This window comes from Coloeus monedula, assembly GCF_965178545.1.
Source record: "Coloeus monedula genome assembly, chromosome: 16".
Lineage (NCBI taxonomy): Eukaryota > Metazoa > Chordata > Aves > Passeriformes > Corvidae > Coloeus > Coloeus monedula.
Genome location: NC_138796.1, coordinates 1,177,869 through 1,195,114, shown reverse-complemented (window position 1 = coordinate 1,195,114; position 17,246 = coordinate 1,177,869). Strand labels below are relative to the sequence as shown.

At 42.8% G+C, this 17,246-nt stretch overlaps 1 protein-coding gene across 1 annotated transcript in view; it reads right to left on the bottom strand.

The window, feature by feature from the left end:
- Positions 1-17,246, bottom strand: part of XYLT1 (xylosyltransferase 1) — a gene marked incomplete at both ends in the record, with an annotated part of 162,060 nt that overhangs the window by 23,602 nt on the left and 121,212 nt on the right. Inside the window, one exon of the mRNA XM_082292544.1 lies at positions 8,919-8,999. Coding sequence (XP_082148670.1) covers positions 8,919-8,999 — 81 coding nt within the window. The remainder of the gene's footprint in view (positions 1-8,918; positions 9,000-17,246) is intronic.

Here is a 17,246-nt window from a genome sequence, read left to right as displayed (position 1 = left end):
ATGGCTTGGAAAAGCAAATCTCAGGATATGGAGTGAAACAAACCAATTCCTGGGAGTAAAACTGTTTTCACAACAAACTCAGCCCCCAAATCTTATACAACTGGGTTATTAGAAGAAAGTAAATGTACTTTCCAATCACTCACCCTCCAGCAAGGCAGCACAGCCCAACTGAAGAGCTGCAATGCCTTTGGAGATCTCCAGAGAAATGGCCCTTTTGCTTGTGCTTCTTGAAACCTTCCTAGAAACATCACACCAGGTTTCAGATACATAACTGAACCAAGGTATGGTTGGCCAAATACAACAGAGACTATTATCAGCTGAAGACAACTGACCTTTCTCCTAAGCTAAAACAAACAACAGGAGGAAAATAATGATGAAAAGAGTCAACCAGGAGAAAACAGAATTAAAATAAGACTTGGGTAAAGAAAAGCATGCCATTTTGCCTCATTTCATAGAACATTCCGTCTAAGACATCTTATGTTTCCTCTTATCAATTTTAATTCTTCCTAAAGAGCCTCCAGTTTTGAGGGCCTGGGATTACACTCAAAAGTAAGCAGGAAACACAGGATATTATGAAGGTGTGTTGGCAGCTGAGCTCACCAAACAGACACTGACACAGGTGAAAGGTGCCACTGTGGCCTGACTGTGTGTGGATGCAGCCTCAGGGTTTACACGGTTCCAGAGAGTTATTTTCATATCTTGCTAAAAAACCTCTACTGCCTGCAGCATGTGGTCTGTCACTGAGTAGAGATGTCAGTCCAGGCAGCTCACGATTGCAATCCATCTCAGGGAACTCCTCTTACTTTGTAGTTTATTTAAATATTTATAAATGCATTTCAGACAAGATTCTAGGACTGTGTCACACATAAAGCATTTGTAACTTGTGTAGCACATACAACTCCAACATGAGTATAACACAGCTCAGCTCTAATCATGTGTTTTAACTGCTAATAAATATTGTTGCACAGTCACTTAATATCAGCAAAAACATCACAATCAAATATCCTCCTTTTGGATAGTTTTCTCCAAGGGAAGTGAAAACCACGGAAACTTGGAGAGACCCCCGCTCCTGAATGCTCTACTTACACAGTTGTAAATCAGAGAGTTTGGTGTTTTCTGAAGTTTATGAATGAGTAAAACTTCCTAAAGTATCAGAGGCTATCAGCTTGCTAAATGCCACTTATCAGTAATTTCATCACTAAAAAGTTTTTTTCTGGAAAATATATTTTTTAAGGTGAAAAGGTTTCTTCCTAAATGTTTCCTGCTTCTGGCCTCTTGCCTAGAAAACCTCCCATTGACATTTCACTGTTAACCAGGTGCACCTACCCAGGACCTCATCGTCATTACTCAGGATTTAAGAATAAGAGCTGTGAATAAAAGTTACAAAACACCATCAAAACAATTCATCACGAGTCAAAAGTCAACGTCAAAGCAAGAATCTGTAGAGCCAGGAGCCCCACTAGCACCACGTCCATGTTTCCCTGAGTGTATGTGGACAAGCTGTGCATGCTTTGACTTTATCTGCTCCTCTTTTAATTGTCTTTAGACAAAAATTTGAGGAAGAAAGTCGATTTCAGTGCGAAAAGTCAAGTAAATATTTTTACAGATGAGAAATGTGAGAGTCACTTGCCAGCAGTGTTTGCACAGCCACCCTGGGAACACTTACCAGAGTCAATCAGTTGGGAAGCATCAAACAGTAATTTGCAGTTTAGGTGACCAACTAGAAAGTCCAGAATAGTAATTTGACAATCTTGAGTGTAGCAGTTGCAAGAAGTAATTTGTGAGCAATCTCTAGGTTACTGTACATCCCCACAAACCAGGCACTGAAACATTCTTTATAATAAGCAGATTCATGAATCCCAAACCTGTGCAGAGCAGAATCATTCCCTGCCTGCTCAGGGTAGAAATCCTGGCCTCCACCGAGCATGCTGGGTCCAGCTGACCCTGATTTCACTCCACTTCTATGAGGAACTCTATTCTGCCAAGGGTTAAACAATATTTACAACATCTGAAATAATTAACAATTGGCTATTTAAGCCAAAAGTCTGTATGGTACCAGATACTCATCTGTTTTTCTAAGGATAGGATCTTGCAGTATGTTTCCTGAGACCTCTTCCTGCCATGCTGAAAGCCTCCAGGGCTGACCCCCCACTCCCAAAATGGAGTTGAAGCTTGAAAAGGGGAACAGTGTCAAACAGAAACAGTACCTACTTAGTCTGTCAAGATGAGGAAGATTTCTACCCAGTATGATAGGCATCGTGTGGAAAGCACAGAAAGAACACACAATTCCTGCTGTTTCAAAAGGCCTTGAAAATAATCCTCAGTACAGACAGAAATGATGGAAGGAATGAGAAGGAGAAAGAATAATTGTAACTTGCTTTTCAATGTGCTTTAACTGTGGCATCCTAAATACAAACGTTACGAGGTCAAAAACGTTACAAGGGCAGAATTCTTATCTTTTGTTAATTCTCTTACTCAGAAGGAAATATTTAAACACATTACTATCTCAACAAACCCCCTAAGCTTTAGGGCCAACGCAGAAACAAACATCAACAATACCAGAAAGAGCTTCTCTCTGGACTGAATTTGCTCTACTGAGATTGGGCTTATTTCCTGATTGGGCTTCAGGAGCAAAAGCCAAAGCCATAAATAAGCACACAAATTGAAATGCCCACTGTGCTAAATGCTCAGGAGTTACCGCAGAACACAGGGAAATGTTACCTTTAAAATGTGATTAGTGTTTGTCACCTGTATCTCTGCACATCCCACAGCAGAGCTCGAGGGGCAGCTGAGCACAGAGGGTGTGCAGGGGAGGGAGGGCCACAGCTGGCCCCTGGGAGCACAGGGATTTCCGAGCAGAAAGCCCAGGTGACACAGCCACCCAAGAGCTGAGAGATGCAGCTTGGGACGTTTGTTCCTGGAGCTTCTCTGGGTCTGCACAAGCTGCACTGCAAGTCATGGGAACAAGCAGGTCTGCTGGAAGGATTTTTTGACAGTCCATGTTACCACAGCTGTTTCCAATGTATGTTTAAACACTTCTGTGTTCAGCATGCAATTAAACCTGGGGCAGACTACTGCTGCCACACACACCGGGCAGTACAGAGTCCAGATCATCTACAGTGCAGCAAAAATGGAACAGTAATTTGAGTGTCTCTTTCAAGATACAAGTTCACCTTGAAATATTATGTTCAATGTGTCCCTTCTCAACCAATGGCATCTTTATGAAGTCAAGCAGCCGTGGCACTTAGGGTACTCCACATGAGATGCTGTTGAAAGCTGATGAATGCACATATTTTATCTGGTCATAATTCCATCTCTATATGGACATGATTAGACTTTCCAAGCTTACAAAAGGTACCTCATATGCTATATGATGTTTCTGCTTCTCCCATATGTAATGTTCCCAGAATACCCATTTAATGCTTTAGTCCAAGCACATCTTTGCACTCTATTTAGAAGAAATTTCTCGTGATTCTTTCTTCTTCTCCACCTTTTCCTACACATTAGCTTAGTTTTGAAAAACTTTACTTTCCACCTTCTCTCTTTTAAGGGAGAAGTCTCTTTTTCAGAGAAAGTCTTAAAAAGCCTCAATATTTCTTAGTGTTTTAATGTCGCAGGCCAGGGAGCAAAATGAAAAAAAACCTCTAAAATTCTTTTAGTTGTAGGAAACTCACAATGTCTATTTTTTGCCATAATGACTCTACTAGGAATTGCCTTGTTTTGTCAACAGTTCCATGCATTTCCTTGTGAGCATAAAGCTTGAGAGAGACTTTCAAAGATTTTCCTGTGGGTTTCTTCCCACCACTCTTCACTTACACAGTATCTTTTAAGCAATACTTAAACAGCTTTTAGAAGGTCAAAAATGAAATGGTTTCCTCCCACCATCAGGAAGGCCACAACTCAGGTGATTATTTTTATACTAAATAAGCAAAACTGCAAATGATAGTATGCAGACACATAGCATGAACTCACCACAGACAGACTCAATGATATGAAACCTGACATTTTGCTATCTGTTTGTCTCCAATAAATGTCTTCTCTAGAAGGTTTCTTGTCTCATCTCCTCTCTAGTGACTGAGGGCAAGTGTGAGCCCCTTCTATAAAGGTTTTCAAGCTACCACATCAGGCCACTGACCTGTGGGTACACCAGGGCCAACATCATCTGTGCAGCTGAAAATGATGTTCCCTGTCATAACCATTCTATAAAGCACCTCAGGAGCTCAGATGACAGGGCACAAAAGTTACTGTTCACATGGCTGCAAATGAAGTGTGCATCTCAATGTTCTCGGACAGCAGTAAGATTCCTGATTATTTTACCAGTATCTCAATTTTCACCTCCTTCCTAATTCATCCTTGCCCCATAAAGTATGGCTACTTCAAACCTTCTCACTTAAAGCACCTTCCTGAACCAGTGGATGATCTTGCTTGTACACTCTAAGAACAAAGAACATCCTACTTAGTCCCACGTCAAGACACATGGCTGGTTTTGTTTCTCTTTGCACTGACAGCTTAGAGCACTGTTTTCTAAAGCCGAGCAGAAATAAAAGCCCTACAAGGAGGCAAATTGTCAAGCTGAAGCAGTAAAGGCTTTATGGCTCCCCTAATGCTTAGCATAAAGCACTAAGAACATTTGGAAGTTAGCTGTAATGTCTGAATTTTTGAAGTGCAGTCTCTTTGCACAGAAGATGCATGTTGCTATTTCAGTCGCTACACTTCTCATGCAACTGTTGGGCTGAACTGCTTCCAAGCAAAAAATAGATCTTAGTCCATGTGCTCCAGAACACTCAAGTGTTCTAAAAATCTTAGCAAAAAAAGTATGAGGCTGAGGGTAATTTGTGCCAAAGGAACCACCAGATGTGTTACATGAGCAGCAGTGCAAGTGCTGCGAGGACGTGCAGTTAAACTACTCCAACACCAGCGATAATTAATCCTTTTTTTCCCCTAGTATTTGGGCACTTACTGGGCAATTCATCAGTGCAATACACAACAGCACTTACTGTGTGATCCATTTTCCTAACTGACCACCACACCCCCCTCAACCCCGTGTACAGCACACCAACAAACAGCATGTGCCACTGAAGAAAAAAGGCACCTCTGAAATGGGGGTGGGTACAACAGATGTGTGCCAGCAGTGGAGATTTTGGGAACATGCTCCAGTTCTTTGGAATTAAGGTTTCTCTAGCCTCTGAGAACTGGAATGGGATTGTGATGCTCCTTGGTACAGTTCATCAACACCTCTAAAATTATCTGTAACCCAGAAGCCAGAAAGGGCACAAGACAACTGCAAAGAATAGCATTAATGAGGAGAAAAAATCAGCAGAAGAAAAGAATATGGATACATACCAAACTTTTAAGGGCCTTTTCTTTAGCTGTTTGTATTTTGCCTATGAGCTCAAGATTCCTCTAAGATCTAACAGCATCCAGCCTTCACAGCATTTTTACACTGCTCCCAAATGACTGCTGGGGAAAGGTTTCTATGCAAAGTCCCCCTTCTCCTGCCTGTCATTGAAGATGTCACATTTGACTGTCTTTCTATTTTATAATACATCAACCAGGTGCTGCTCCTGCCAAAAAAGAAAAAATCTTCTGCGTATTCCAAATTGCAACAGCTTATACAACCACCAGGTTATTCACTTGCTTTTAATAGTCTAAGACACTGAAAAGAGGAGGAAATGTGTTGCCCACTAAGCACTATGTAATAACCCCAGCCACTGTGTACAATTTCATCTCATACATCCACCTCTGTCAGGAAATAATGCTTCTCCAGCTGAGTGAAGGAGCCATTTTCATGTCCATTCTCTCTGCTGAAGCCACTAAAGGAAAATCAGAGCGATGCACTTTTTCATTACTTTGGCATAACTAAAACAGAACTTAACTCTGTAAAAGGAAGCCTGGTTTCTCTCCTTATTTGGCAGTAAAACATGTACTGATACTGTGATGGCTGGAATACAAAGTACAATGTAATTGAGCTGCACAAGCATTTCAGCTTTAAGATAGCACTTCTAAACTTTCTCTGTTGTATGATCCAAAGACTATGATGACTTAAAATTAAGAGTTTTCAGTTGTTTACAAGGCAGACTTAGAGTTGAAAAGCTTATTGATTAGGAACCATTATTCATCCATAAATTAAAATGGGAAGTATTAGCAAGGTTTATACACTGCTTTCAATTTGGTTTAGATACTGTGCTCCTGTATCACTAGTTCACGTTTTGAGAAAAAGACCTTGCACCAGCTCAATCATTACTGTACACGGGGCAGCAGCCAGTATAGTCCAGTGTCCTCTCCCTTACCATGGCTTCAATTAGTTGTTTTAAACTAAAAATTCTGTTCCAGTGTGTTTTGAGATAGGATATCCTAAGGGAGTTTTCTTCTGTTGCCCAATAACATGGACACTGGCCTGTGTTCTAAAAGCTGTCCTTTTTTTTCTTAACTTTTTGCTGCCAATCCTTGAGGCTGTTGCTTCTCTGCCAGACCTTACAAAGCTCTTGGCCATACCATTCTCTTCATGGGTATTTCTTTTCCCCTGGGCTGTGACAGGACAAAGCAAAGAGCAAAATCTAAAAACTGGAAAAATTCATAGAAAAAAATAGTCATCCCTTACTCTTAAAATGAGCAAGTCACTGAGTTGAGCTGTGGAAATTCCTCAGGCAAAGGTCACAAGAGGCTGGGACAATACTGTAAAGCAGCACCACATCCTCCTGCTCCCTGGGGACACTGGCTGTAGGATGTGGACACGGGCTGACAGCCTAGGTGGGCCTTTGCTCTTGTCTCACCTGCCTGAGCTTGCAGAAGGTATTTCAGCCCAGAGGACTTCACCATTCCAACCACAGGGATAAACCTCACTGGTATGAGCACAGCTCACACACCTGGGCACACAGCAAAGTCAGGTGGGAACTGTGTGTCAGATGGGGAGAGCAGAGGGTGCACTGACCAGTTTAGACAAGACTGACTCACTCCAACACTAAACATGAAATATCAGGCTAGAAATCTTCACTTAAAATATTTCTCTCTCAACAGGTAGATGCGGAGCTGGAAATTCACCCACAGTACAAACAGGGGATAATTACTTTTTGATCAGCTTTTGGAAACAATGGAATGAATTTTTACCAAACACCAGCATTACTCAGAGGCGTTTGCAGCTGCTGGCTTGAGTGTGTCTGCAGCTGCCTGGGCTGTGCAGGAGGAGGGCAGTCACTCTATCTCCCTGGTAGAACATTTGGGGACGTGCCAAGGGGTAATGTGAAAGGATCCATTCATCCAGTGGTCAGCAGTGGGAGCACTTATGGGATGTGGGGATTAGGCAACCATGGCAGACAGGGATGGCAAATCTGCACTTGTGTCCCAAAGCATGTTCCCTGATGCAGGGAATTTATGGTAGAAATCCAGGAAAAAAAATAAAACACAGTGACATCTTGTAGTAAGCTAAAAGGTATTTAGTTGTTCATACAAAGAGAACCATTGAACTGCTAAAGGAGTTCGTTATTCCTGTGATGGAAGGACAAGTGGCACATTAGTTCATTTCATTATTAAATTAGTATCAGCTTAGTGTGTTTTATTGATCTAAATTGTTCTGATCCAGCTGAACTTGGCATATTTGAACCAGCCTGATGTTGGTGTGTCATCATTCATTAGTTATTTTCCTTAGCCAGCTCAGGGAATTTGAGAAGAGTCAGGTGCACCAGAGGAGCAAGGAGGCATAAGAGACCGGCTGCTTCTCCCTGGTTCTTCCTCTCCTCTTTCACTAACTCTGCTGTGGATCACTATTGCCAGCTAGAGCTCAGCCTGCCAATCACTCTGACACTCTGCATTTCCCAAACCAGGGACTCTCCTGTGAAAACTGTAGACTTGGCTTTAAATATTACTCCTCACGGGATTATTTTTTACTACCTGCTATAGAATTTCTGCATGCACAAGATGAATGCTTGTGAGGACTTAATTTAAACAGGAACACGACAGAATTGATAAATCTAGTGACAAGAGTAAGAACGGCCAAGAAGAGAGAGAGCCCTGTGAGTTATCCTGTCTGCCTGCTGTGCTGAGCACACGACTCAGGGTGTCCCATTCTCTGGGTACACTTGACATTTTACAGAATAAAGGGAAGACCTGGTGACCCAAGCAGAATAAAACAGTATTTTTAGATGCAAAGCCACTGGGACTCAGCATATGGAGTTGCTGGAACTGCAGTAGGATTGATGTTACAATACAAAACTAGTGAAAAAGAGGAATTGCAGAACTATGAATAAATAGGAAAACAGGACCACGGCAGTCAGATGGGAAAGTCCTTTCATGTGCAGAGGTTGTTGAAATCTTTGGAAGATGGTGTTTGGTCACTGCTGCTCCCTCAAACCACAGTGGCAAGTTTAAGTATTACTGATGACTGGTGGGAAACACAGCACATTCTCTTCTCCCTGAGACCCGTGCAGGGTGAATGAAGAAGGATTTGATTCAAGGACCTCCAAACTTTAGTAGATTGTGATAAGCTCCAGCCACTATCGTCACTCTTACTGGCATTGCAGGCTGCTACAGGCTCCCACAGCCGGGGCTCTGCCCATGCCAGGCTTTGCTGCAGACCTCAGCTAACACAGGTCTTGCTCACCAGAGTGCCTGGGGCCACCTGGGCAGTGCTGGAGTGGGGGGCAGTTGCCACCTGCTCACAAAACATTGATCTGTGCCAAGTCCCCATGAGGAAGCAACATCAGTCTGCTCAGTCTGCTTAGTGCCTCTCTCCCCACAAAAGCATCTTTGGGAAGAAGTCATTCTGGAAAAAGAAACAACCATCCTCAGGAAAGGGTTTCCTCCTCCTTCCCTTCTCTTTCCTGGACTAGGGATTTCTTCAGTCAGGTAGTGCTGGAAAACCATCACCATACAACAATTCTCAGTGCTTTGGTTAAAAGAGGGTGAGGAAAGGGCCAACTCACCTGGCATTGTCCCTCCCATGTGATTTCAAGAAGTTCATATCACGGTATCTGGACAGGAATGCCACGAGCTGATCGTTTGTCCTGCAAGAGAAAGAACAAAAGGTGCACAAATCACACTGTGAAAACCACTGTGTCTAGAGCAATTGACATACTTATTGTTCTCATTTGGGGACCATTCTCAGATTCTGACGGAGGTGGTTCCAAAAAACCTCCCACTGGACTGCTGCTGGACTTCAATGACTCCCTCTGCTCAGGAAAGCATACTTGGAAGGAAGCACAGCTTTTTTTTTAACACACCTTAACAAATTTCTTATCAACCCTTGGCAGGTAATTTAAGCACTATAACAGAGTATGTATGAAGTAATACAGCTCAACACCTGTTAAGTATGAAAATCCAGCTGCAAGATGACTGCACTGATAGTCCCATTTTACACGCTTTGCCAGACATTTCCTAGGGAATTTGGTTCAGTATCTAATGGCATCTTATTTGTTTTCATTGTGTAATAGAGAAGAGGCCAAGGTTGGAATGCATAAAGCAAGAGAATTCTGATGTCAAAAAGGCAGTATAATTAATAGGAACAAAGGAATTTAGAAGGTTAATTCCAATTAGTATGACAGGCAATCTGACACCAGCATTTTCAGCATTTCAGCTGACATGTCCAAGAATGTATTTACGCTTGACAGCTTTTGTGGTCTGTTATTTCTTTAACAATGGAGCAAAAATGTCCTCTATTTATCTAGGTCAGCATATTTAGGAAAACGGAATAAATCACATTAAAAAGATCCTAATCTCCTGAATAGCATTCAAACCCACAACCTTATGGATACAACGCCCATTTAAGCAATAGTCTGTAATGAAGTTGATGGCACAAAAACTCAAGATAAAAGAGCTGTCAATAGTACTGTATTTTGAAAACATTCCATTATTATAAGCCACAGAAAACCAAGTTAAACCTGAATGTGTTTAACTGTACAAAATGTGTTTAACTTCTGGGGTCAGGCTGCAACCTGGAAATGTTATCAGCCAAGTAAACTATTTTCATAAACTCACTGATTTTATCCAGACCAAATGAATTATCTGTCAATCAACCATCCTGACAGACCAGGCCCTGAGACCCTCCTCCTTTACTCCCTCATGTGAGCTGCAATACCTCCCAGGGTCAGACTCTGCATCTCAATTTGGCAAACTCAGAAACTGCTTTCTGTATAGTAAGCTGTGCAGATTTTCACATTTGCTGCTCCAGTGACTCTCCATCTTACTGGGATGAATAGGCATTTAGTGAATTTACTTAGCAATGCTTCCACATGAAATGGTTTCAATGGCTGACGTCTTCAAGTGAGTTTCTAGGCAAAAGCTGGCATGCAAAGATGATCTTTAGAAATATAATCAAGTTTGGAAGTGCTTGAGCTTTAATTTCCTTACAGGATAGAAAGCAAATCAACCAAAGTAACAATCCACACCACTCAATAAAACATCACCATTTCTAGATTGCTCACCAACCTGTATTTTGCTATTCAGCAGTACTCTACCAAGTGTATTGGGTATTGGGGCTGCCACACAAACTTCTCATTGCTTCTCAGATTTTAGATAATTCTTATAAATGTCCAAATAATGCTTAGTTCTCAAAGTAATCCATAATTGACATTTTCCCTCTTCTTGAAAACATTGCTGTTATCTTGGTCCTACTTTGAATATTTTTAATTGTTTGTTTTAAAGAACTCATACAGAGTTCTACTCCTTCTCAATTAATGTGCTTCTTTTCATGTGTTGACAACATGGAACTAAAACATCATAGTTCCATTTGGTAAAACTTTCTGGTTAATTGACATTTAGATTTATGCAGTCAACCAATTCCATGCTCAGCATGGCAGCACACTGAATTTCTATTAAGCTTTCATTCAAAGTGCTCCTTCTGGCCCCAACCTCATGAGGATGCTGCACATCACCTCTGACTTATTCCACCAGAAGATATTAAGAAGAAAATCAAAGGTATTGAACATGCCATATGTTAATGCATTTGTTAAAATCCTCCTCACCTTTCAGAAAACTTTGCCTTCAGGGGTGGATTTCCTAAATGCCTCTGGCACAGATTGCTGCCACACTTCACACAGAGCAGCAGTGGAGTCTCTGCCATGGCAGTGCCTCTGGCACCAGCTATTTCCAATGCCTCTGGCACTCCTTTGGACAAAAACTGGAGACATGGGCCCATTTTTTCTCTAAGTAAGGCAATAGAAAGCCGAGATTTTCAGCTGAAGACATCACTGGGAGCAAGAGCAACTCACACTGCCAAATTAAATTCTGCTGTAGCTCCACAAATTTCAGGGATAATTCACTGAGCATAAATTTGGCACAAAATCTTTTACTAACTATCATGGTGAAACAGAAAAGTAACAAGTGCAACAGAGCCTTCCTAAGAAGGAAATCAAGTCATGGGGAGAGGGAGGGTAGCTCATGCTACTGATTAAAAATACACTGATATTACATATCACATTCCTACCAGTTTCCCCAGCGTGTAACTCAGCACGAATACAGATGGAGGAAAAAGCCCTTCTGCAGTTGGTGCCTGAGGCTGGGTCTGATGGATGCATCCACACAGCTCCCACTTCTATTTCCTTTTGCTATTAAACTCACTTGGAGGGCAAGGCACCAGGGAGAAGGATTAGTCAGCTGGTTACCTGTATCATTAGCAGGGAGGGAGGGTGGTGTGAGTGTAGAGAGGCTGGGAGAAAATGGGCATTTTCAGGTGTGCAGCACAGGGAGAAATGCAGAACTGATCCTCCAGTGGACTCTGAGTGTGGAGAAAGCCTGTGCACGTGGGAGGGCTGCCACGGGAAGGCAACAAGTGAAGAAGAGTGATGGGAAACAAAGCACACTGGAGTTCACTGCTGCAGATCTGGTGTTCAGCAAGGGCAGCTCTGCCAGCTGGGACGGGGGTGCCCCTCTCCCCCAGACCTTTGCCGAGGTCACCTCGGTCAGGTCCTGCAGCTCCCCTCCTGCAGCAAGGGTGGGCTGGGGTGGTGGGGGCAGAGCACTGTGCCCACCTGCTGAGATGCCACCCAGCAAAACTCAGCCAAGCCCCCGTAGGGCTGGGCTCAAGGATGGCAGCACTCGGCTGGGCAGGCAGTGGGGCTCCAGAGGCTGCAAAAGTGACTCAACCCATGGCACTGCTCAACTGGGGACGTGGCTGAGCCCCTAGGCTGGGGCTCTGCCTGGGGTTAGGGTCAAGATTAGAGTTACAGGTCTAAGGAAGAGAAAAAGGGGAGTCCTACATGCAGAAGGAAATTCAGAAGGTATTGCCAAAGCAAAGCAAAGTCTGCTACCAGTGTTTCCTCATGAGCAGCCCCTGGCCTGGGACTGAGGAGTCCCAGGGTGTGAGCAGGCAAACCAGGCATTCAGCAAGCACACACACATGCTGAGCATGGCAGTAACTTCAGAATATGGCCTGTACACTGGGGACTGAAATGAAAAACTGAAAGAGAAACACTGACTTTGTGTTTGCACTGTCTGAACACACTGGAGGGCTCTGCAGAAAGCAGCACAAGAACCCCTGCACACAACCACGGCCAGACACTGCCCAGAACAAAGGGCAGTGCTGCTCTTGCTGGTTTTAAGCAAACCCTCCAACCCTGGTGACTAATCCAAGCAAAGAGCAGAGATGTCCTCAGTCTGCAGCTGTGAAAATAGATTAGTAAAGTCTTTGGAGAATATGAGAAAAGGAAAACAAGAGATTGTTACTTCTGGAAGATAGTGATGGCTAATAAAAATGTTCTTCATTCAGTAAGGTACTTTAACTCATGGGCAATTTCAAGGATGTATGGAATAGTAGACATTTCAATGGGATTATTAGAATGTCAAAACCTATACAATTGAGTAACAATTTGGCTAAGTTGGATCAAAAGTTCAGAAGCTTTTGGCAGCACACAAGTATGGAAACAAGATGGTTTGATTCTGGGTAAGAATCAGATGAAGGAAAGAGAACTGCTCTGAGTTTATTAATTATTTATCTTGATTAACTTAGGGCTATCTAATGACAAGCCTGCTGGCTGCTGCACAGGAGGAGTGAGTGCAAGGAGGGGATCAGCCCTGCCTGTGGTGAGCAGCAGTGGCAGCAGTTCTGCTTGCTGGGGAGTGCTGGAGAGGCAGGCAAGGATCACAAGAACAGCTGAACAGGCACAAAAAGAAACCCAGAGGCAAAAGGGTTTGGGAGAATAGGGCAAGGAGACCAATGTGGTTTGAAGCAGCAATGAAAGCTCTGAAGCAAGGATGATGAAGGCAAACATACAGCCAGAAGAGAAAAGTCAAAACTCTTACAAGTTCTCCCAGTGCCCAAAGCTTTGGTATTTCCACCCATACCCGCCTGACTCATCCCCACAGTTTCCTTTCCCAGGACTCCTGTGACTGTGTGAAGGCCCAGCCCCACAGAACCCAGACCTACAGCAACCCCAGCAGCTCTTTGCCAAGAAACTGTTTCTACAAGGTCGCTTCTAGAGAAGGGAAAGACTTCAGAAAAGAGAACCAGAATTATGGGGCAAAACTCATCTATTCAGAGTGAAGCATGATATTAATGGTTAATGTGGTTAAACATGGTTAAACATGCAGATGTGCACACAAGAGCCTGGAAGTGGAAGAACTGAGAGCCTTAAATTCTGCTATCTTCTTTTCAATAAATTCTTATAATGATGCTTAAGCTCACTGATTTCAGTAAGTTATTAATTTCATAGTCATTAACCCAGTATTGTAGAATATCAGGACATGCCATCACTACCAAGCCCCCGTGGCAGGAGAGTTCCTTCCCTGGTTATCCCCAGCCCGGGGCTATCCCTCTCTCTCCACGTAAGGAGTGCCTGTGCTCAGACTGGCTCCCCAGGTTCTGCATCACTGCGGGGCACAGAGGAGCTGGGGAGGAAGGAGAGCAGCCCAGGAGCCAGGGAGGGGCTGTTGCCAGGTCCTGCACACACCTCCACAGCACCCAGTGCACTCTGGAAGCTGCACTCCTGTGTCTGCTGGGACACAGCAGCACTCATGGCATCTTCCCACCCCAGAAAGGGACCCTGACCTGCTCTGGCCCTTCCACCAGGCCAGCTGGCACACATGTGGGCACAGCACGTAGCCTTACAAAAGGATTCAACAGATGAATTCAACAGAAAAAAGCAAAACCCTACAAAACCTCCTTCTGGAACACTACCAGCAAGATGATCAACCACGCAAATGCAGCATGAGGAGAATACAGGAAAAAACCTTGCAAGGTTCAGCTTTCAGACCTTGGATAGGCAGCCTGACCCTCTCACAGATGCTCCCAAGTCCTCCTGCCTCTCCAAAGGCAATTTACTGCAAGGGGAGGCTCAGAGGAGCCTGACCCAGGCTGTAGTAAGAAAAAAACCCCAAACAAGTCTGCCATCTAAAAATGCAAAGAAAGGGGAAGGCTGTATTTAGCCTTTGCTATCCATCACAGAACAGAGATTAGCACGGCAGGCCTCTCAGCAAAGCTGATTCCTATAACAACAGTTGTTCATAAAATGTACCATAAAAATGAGAATAACAGATATAATTTCAGAGGCCAACTGCATGAGGAAGGCTCTGGGTGACAGTTAATACCTCTGCTTTTACAACAGTGTTGTCTTAAATGGTTTGTTTTGTCTTTCAAGTCAGGTATAACGGAGGAACAAGATAATGGCAGGAAGCTATTGCCTCGCTGCAGTGCTTGGGAGATGAGAGTTGTGCTCCAGCACCAGCGCTGCCATCTGGGCTGGGAATCCACACCTGTGTGTTTCAAAGTGTCAGCCTCCTGCATTTGGAGCTGCAGGCACTGATCAGGCATCACAAGGGATGCAGCTACTCTCAGTGCAGCTTTGCCAGGGCTGTGTGATGCTCCAGACGTTCTATTAGCAATACAGCCCCCTTTGCTGTACTTTCAATTACTGCTTCCCATTCAACCACTGTCGGTTTCCTATGGAAAAGAAAAGAACTAGCACAGTCAAAAAAGAGTGGAAGTCTTTTTTAGATGTCACACTGCTGAATAAACCTCCTCCCAGTGAGAGTACATAAATGCCTGGGTACAAAGGAGATCTACTGAGAGAAAATAGAATATACTCCATCGTCTGCTTCCTGAGCCACTCCACAACCTATTTTCTATAAATTCAAGGCTTCAGATAGCATTTATAAAATAAATAAATAAGCCCACTGCTGAGAAGCAGCAGCACACGCTTAAATGAAAATCCTAAAGAGACCTTATAAGAGAATTCCACCAAGGATTAATGAACAAATGTGATTAAAACTATCTACAGCTCTGGACTGCTGCCAAAACGCTGCCAGCAGTATTTGATATGTAAATACTTAAAACATTTGCTGTGTGTACTGCCGTTGATGCAAAGCATCTATAGAGAGTTTCTCCATCTAATTAGAGATATTGGTTTAGCAAACTTTGGAGTCTATAAAAACCCTCAATGTCTCATTATTCTTTTAAAATAGAATATTCATTTGTTTGGAATGTTTTGCAGCTATATCCCATGAAACCCTGAAAGGCCTTTAGCTAATGACAAACTCCAGCCCTATATCAGCTAATAAACCCTACAGCTTTTATGATAATAAAATTCTCACTGCATGCACTCATTAAAACTTTGCAACTTGTTGCTTTTGACTGTCTTTAAAATAAATATTCACTGGGAAAAAAGTAAATTACTCAATTTCCAATTATTTTATAGCACAATTTCAACATCAGCATTTAAAATCTCATCTCCAGGGCCTTATCAAACACACCATACAATGGTGCAATCACTGTGTCTCTGATCTGGTGAAGCACTGAACAGCATGTGCTGAACTATGGCACACTTGAAGCTCTCCCAAACAATGCAATTTTCACACTGGACTGTCACAGATTACTTTATGGGTAAGGGTCCCCATGTCCACGTGTTCAGAAGCAGAATGTGCAACGATTACACACGAGGTGAAGAGCTGAGAGCTGTCCTTCACCTCATCTTCCATCTCTTGGGTGCACAAGTACATTTATTAAGGAGACTTTTCCCAGGAGGCCAATCCAGTCAGAACTCAGATTTTCCACCTCTACCACAGATATGTCACCAACTCACCACTGTTTTGAGATTTAACTCACTGGTGTCTACAAAACATTTTTTAACAATTCCCTCAGTCCCAGGAGTACCTTTGAATTGATCCTAGGAATTCATTTGTCTGTGACAATGACATTTTCTCAGCATCCCTGCTGCTGCAGTAAAAAGTAAATAAGGAAAACACTACCTTCTAATACCATGTCATATGCAGCCCTTTTTCTCTGATTTTAAAGCCACTATAATTTGCAAGTTACTGTATTTTAGAGTAAAACTATGAAATGCATTAAGGTCGTTTTCCTTTCATAAATTTAATTGTATGCAATTGCTAAGTCTAGATTATTTGTATGCTTAACAACAAAAAATGCACTGAAAAATACTTGAATAACAAAAGCTTCTGAAGCACCTTCCAAATGTGCAACTGCACAAGACCTGGTACACATGAAAATAATCAAAGAAAATCAGCTACGTGCAGGATGACTTATTCCCTAAATAAGCTGGTATTGATGCATGCAGCTCAGAGGTATTTTGCTAGAAAGGAAGGAAATGTTTCACCCTGATTTGTTAAACAATTTTCTATTTATTTTTCTATTTAAGTTTATGAATCATCAGCACATCATCACCATTATTTATTTTTTTCATCTTGCTAGCCCAGAACCTGAGTGCCTGACAGCCTTTACTAGAAAGACCTATAAGTGCCTATTTCAAATAAATATTTTTAAGTAAAGGCAGAGACGTGTGTCTAACTTCGATAAGGGCTAGAAAACTTGTTAAAGGTAGATGCTATAGTAAAGCAAAATTCCTCTCCCACCACATTCACAAGAGATGTCAGTTTAGTTGAACTGCATGTATGAAAAAAATGCTCATTTTTATCAGTGCTGGCAAAAACTGTTTATCAAGCCTTGCTGGCATTCGCATTATTCATCTTTGGAAATTAAAATACTGCAGATTACTGCAGAAAAAATACAGCAATGTGGGGTTTAGACTCTTCAGCTTACACTCTGATCTAAAATGTTAGCACGTTTCGATAAGTAACCCAGAGATTCACAGAAACAGTGATTACTCAGCATTATGTCAGCTCCAAACACAGAACCATAGGAATGCTGCATTTGAAAAAGACCCTTAAGATCATCGAGTCCAGCACTGCCAAGCCCATCACCAAACCACGTCCCCCAGTGCCACTCTGCTGACCCAAGGTGCCAGCCTTGGCGAGCAGATTTCCTCCTGGCATCAGTGCAGGTCACGTTCACAGCAGAAGTTTCTGTG